Raw genomic sequence first — 4,492 nt, forward strand, 5'->3', positions numbered from 1 at the left:
AACGCCAAACTTATTTACTATACTATTTATACAAAAAACAAGTTAGCAGGCAGGAACAAAGGAAATACCTGAAAGTTTTTTAATAAAAATGTATACATAATAAAGAAAAACGTGCCACAAATAATTTTTACTTATTAACAGCGTAATCGGTAGTGTGAGAAAGAAGTTTCTTGAATTATTTTACATCGTTTTTAAAGGTTTTTAATTACGTGTATACAAAAAAAATTTGCGCATTCAGTGAAGATGGCATCTGAAATTGAAATTGTGAATATAGGAAATTTGGAGAAAATACAAAATTTTCTAAATGATTCCGCTTACAAAGAAATACTTGAGAATAGTGAAAATTTCAATACTCGCCTCTGTATTGAACGACGTTTACGTATGCCTTTCTTGGATACCCAAACGGGTGTAGCACAAACACATTGTGAGCTCTTCATGAAGAAGAGACAACGTATGCCCGGTTTTCGCGATGGCCAAATCTACACTTATCCCTCAGCACGTTGGCGTAAACCGAAGAGACAATATTTACTCAATCATCATCATAGTTATCGAGCGTATCAATATCGTGAACCACACCACTATCATCATCATACTAACTCCTCGGCTGCAAGGGACCATCACCAATCGGAAAGTGCAGGTAAGTTGTGTGAAAATAAAATATATTGTTTTTTTTTTTAATTTCTACAAAAATTAAATTCAAATTGATTTTTATATATAGAGAATTTGCTGAGTCAGCTACATTTAGCCGTCATACATATTATACAATATTTTCCTAATTCATATTGCATTCTTGATTAATGATTACTTCGCATTTTTTACATACAAAATAATGCATATAGTTTGGATCTAAATTTGATACCTCTTCGAATGTATTCATGTGAATATATAATAGTCATATATACTACACAGTTTAAGTAAAATGCAGGCTTATTATTTCAAAATGTGCCATATGGTTAAATATATCTCAACTAATTCAGAACATAACGTCTAGAATGACTAAACCTCGGATGCTTTCCTTTTAAGCACATATTTAGTAGTAAAAAGGAAACATTCTACTTATAGACAAATATGTATCGGCCCTTTAAAAAATTCAACTACTACTTTTTCTAGTTACGTATTTTTTTTAGATATTTCTCTAGCGGTGATAGCAAAACTATTTGACATTCTCCATATACGTATGGGTTCAAAGAGAAATAAGGAGCTACAAAATTTTTCTAATACGTCATTTCTCTAATACATAACAAAAGAGTAGATCAAATATCCTCAAGTAATTTGGGCATTAATGGCGTTTTCGATTGGTAAAACTGAATTTAATCTAGATTGACTCTCTATCTGACAAATTTTGTTGCTCAATTGAACATTTTGCGAATAATCCAACGTTTTTGTAGTAGTTTAGTAGACAACATACTTGTCATAAATAAATATATCGAAACAAATCGCACTTAATTTGTGTAGTCATATAAAACAATTTTTAAATAATATATTGCACTAATCTATGTGATTTATAAGCTAATTTACAGAAAAATATGATCAATTTGGTGTCCTTGTTACTGTGATAGTTTTACTGAGACTGATATGTGACACATACTTGTCGATTTTAAGTAGCTCAAGTTTGTAGACCCGTTCGCTCATGAAACTTTTTCCTATTCTTATTTAAGCTACTGTTATAAGACGTCTCTTAATAGCATATGTGCGAAACACCGATAAAAGTTGCAATCGATATTTGATGGTCGTAAACCCATGTCTCCATTACATACAGTGTAATACTCTTCGAATTAAATTTAAGTTATCATTCCAACTACCTTTTCATATAGTCCAATAGATGCCAACGAAATTTGTAGTTAGTACTTCATATTTCGATGGTAGTTTGTAATTATAATTGGATAAAATTGGATTAACTTCCAATTATTCTCTTAGCTTTCTACTTTTAAGTGTATAATGGATGACTAAATAATTTCCTATGTCTATTATTGTTTATTACATTTGTTTGGCAAATAATTTATTGAAAACCTTGGATAAGTAATTTTTTTGATTTGAACGCTAATATTTACAGATTATTTTACCTGAATATTCTGTACCTATTACACTTCGAAAGCTGCAACCATTACACTAATATTTCATTCCAAAAATAATTCTAATTACTCTCTTAGAACTCTATCCTTAAGTATACAATTAAGTATAACAATTTCCTTGGTCCATCGTTTTTTACTAAATGTACTTTGGCAAAAACTTGATTAAAATGTTAGTTCATTTTTATTTACTCCAAAGAATGGTTAAATCAATTGTCTTGCAAAATATATATATACAATAATATATATACATTAAGCATATATATAGTGCACTAATTATGCTGCATAATCTGTATACCATAATTATCAGAGCCAATGTTAACTTATTCTTACAGCAAGATCCACAAAATTCAGTTTTTAATTCAAATTTCTATTTAGATTCCTATAAGATTTTGTTCATATTATGTTCTTATAGCTATCGCAGCTGCAGATGGAAATTCAATGAGCGCTTCGGGTGACAATGATAGTAAAGACTCACATCCAAATGCTGAAAAAGAGTGGTTCCACGAAGATATGGATATATCACATTATCATCATGTAGATGACTTCGAAGAAGATTTTGAATCAGATAACGATTTCGATGAATCATACAGTAGTCGTGGCAAACGTAAACGTGGATCACGTTCGCGAAGAGTAAATACTACTTTGGATGGTACCCCAAAACGTGGACGTAAAGGTAAATCTCGCTTTCATATATATGAAAATTAATGTTATAATTGAATATAATTTATATTTAGCACGCCGACGCACAACTGGTCCTGATGGTGAAGTTGTTGATGGACGTCGACGACGTGGTGGTAATAATACTGCAGTGGCAGCGGCATCTGCAGCAGCTGCTGCAGCCGCACATGTTCCACCTATAGTTGCTAGCAATTCAAATTCAGCTTCACCGATTGCCACGCATGACGAGACATCTCAATCATTACTTGGTGTACCGACCACAGTAGTGCCGCATTTGTCTACACTTGATAAATCAACCAGTGATACTGGTGCTTCAAATGATGCTACATCATTGGCTAGTACTAGTGCAACATCACCTGTTGCTCCGGCAACTCTTGCAGGTGCAATTACACCCGCCATTAACGCAAGTCCCAAAAAGGAACCTAAGAATAAATTACGTGCTGATCGTGAAATAGCGCAACCATCACCGTATTGTGATTTTTGTTTAGGCGATCAACGTGAAAATAAAAAAACAAATCTACCCGAAGAGCTGGTATCATGTTCAGATTGTGGTCGTTCTGGACATCCTACTTGCTTACAATTCACACCGAACATGATTATTTCAGTGAAGAGATATCGTTGGCAATGTATTGAATGCAAATACTGTTCGATATGTGGCACCTCTGATAATGATGATCAGTTATTATTTTGTGATGACTGCGATCGTGGTTATCATATGTATTGTTTGTCACCGCCATTGATAACACCACCTGAAGGTTCGTGGAGTTGTAAGCTATGTATGGAAGAATTCCATAAGGAAAATCAGTAAAACCATTAGCGTCAAGCTTAATGCAGTTGGTAATCGTTAACATTTAATTATAAAATGTGGGTATGTATGATTACGTTGCGCTGGACTTTATTTACATTAATCTATCGTTTAGATATACATAAACCATTAGACCGGAACAGAATTAAAAATTAGTTATTCGGCAAAATTTGTATAGTTAATCTTGGCGGCTTATAGAGAAATTTTTCTCGATCACTAATACTTCTATGACTTTAGTACTAATTCTAACAGAGGAGAACTTAACTATTATTTTTCGTTGCACAGTAACGTAATTATTTTTATAATTCATCTAAGGCGTAATAATATGTTTTTGTTTAAACTTTCTACTTTTTTATATTCCGTGGAAATTTTATCTAAATACGTTTTTTTAATAGAGAAAAATAGCACTTAACTTTCTGCTTTAACTAATAAAGTATTTACGCAGTTAATAATTGTGGTACGCAGTACAAAAATTAAGTATATAATCTATAATATCGATAAATGGGACAAAAATTTTTTTTAACACAAAAAACCTTTAGTCATAATAAAAAGCATTTATTTTCATTCAAAATATATATGGAGTAGTCAACCTCGGGGATAAACTTAAATATGTTTTTGTTTTGCATATACGAACGAGAGATCGGTATAATTATTTATTGTAAAGGTATCAGTGTTCACATGGTTTAGTTCATTTTCATCATCTCATAACTTAGTATTTCGCCTGCTCCATTTTAAATTTCATATCTACAGTACTGTACTAACATTACAAATTTTCAATGTAATTTTGAGAATTTCTTCATTATAATTAATAACATTCTCACATTTTTATTTCGAATATAATTGAATAATTAATTACATTCCTCACTCCCTCAAATTTTTTCTGCGATTCATCTCTTATTTTTTAGATTGTCTTAACATTTTGAGCACTCTTCGATAT

At 31.6% G+C, this 4,492-nt stretch overlaps 1 protein-coding gene across 4 annotated transcripts; it reads left to right on the top strand.

Moving 5' to 3' along the window:
• LOC119678823 (zinc finger protein DPF3-like) lies at window positions 1–4,492 on the top strand. Of its 4 annotated transcripts, none has more exons than XR_005252361.1 (4): window positions 1–637; window positions 2,485–2,745; window positions 2,807–3,618; window positions 4,461–4,492. XR_005252361.1 is itself a non-coding variant. In XM_038090884.1 (3 exons), the coding sequence occupies exons 1-3, from the start codon at window positions 244–246 to the stop codon at window positions 3,556–3,558; spliced, it is 1,407 nt and encodes a 468-aa protein (XP_037946812.1). In that variant the 5' UTR covers window positions 1–243; the 3' UTR covers window positions 3,559–3,867. The 4 variants fall into 4 exon arrangements, 1 of the variants encoding a protein (XP_037946812.1); XR_005252359.1 differs by lacking the exon at window positions 4,461–4,492 and adding an exon at window positions 3,671–3,867; XR_005252360.1 differs by lacking the exon at window positions 4,461–4,492 and adding an exon at window positions 3,671–3,867 and having other exon boundaries at window positions 2,807–3,614.

The sequence above is a fragment of the Teleopsis dalmanni genome, chromosome 2 (genome assembly GCF_002237135.1).
Source record: "Teleopsis dalmanni isolate 2A chromosome 2, ASM223713v2, whole genome shotgun sequence".
NCBI lineage: Eukaryota > Metazoa > Arthropoda > Insecta > Diptera > Diopsidae > Teleopsis > Teleopsis dalmanni.

Bases quoted from the DNA above. Each gene is read 5' to 3' on its own strand.
- LOC119678823 (XM_038090884.1), top strand. From the start codon at position 244: ATGGCATCTGAAATTGAAATTGTGAATATAGGAAATTTGGAGAAAATA. The intron at 638-2,484 runs GTAAGTTGTGTG...ATGTTCTTATAG, and splicing joins TCACCAATCGGAAAGTGCAG to CTATCGCAGCTGCAGATGGA. The intron at 2,746-2,806 runs GTAAATCTCGCT...ATTTATATTTAG, and splicing joins CCCAAAACGTGGACGTAAAG to CACGCCGACGCACAACTGGT.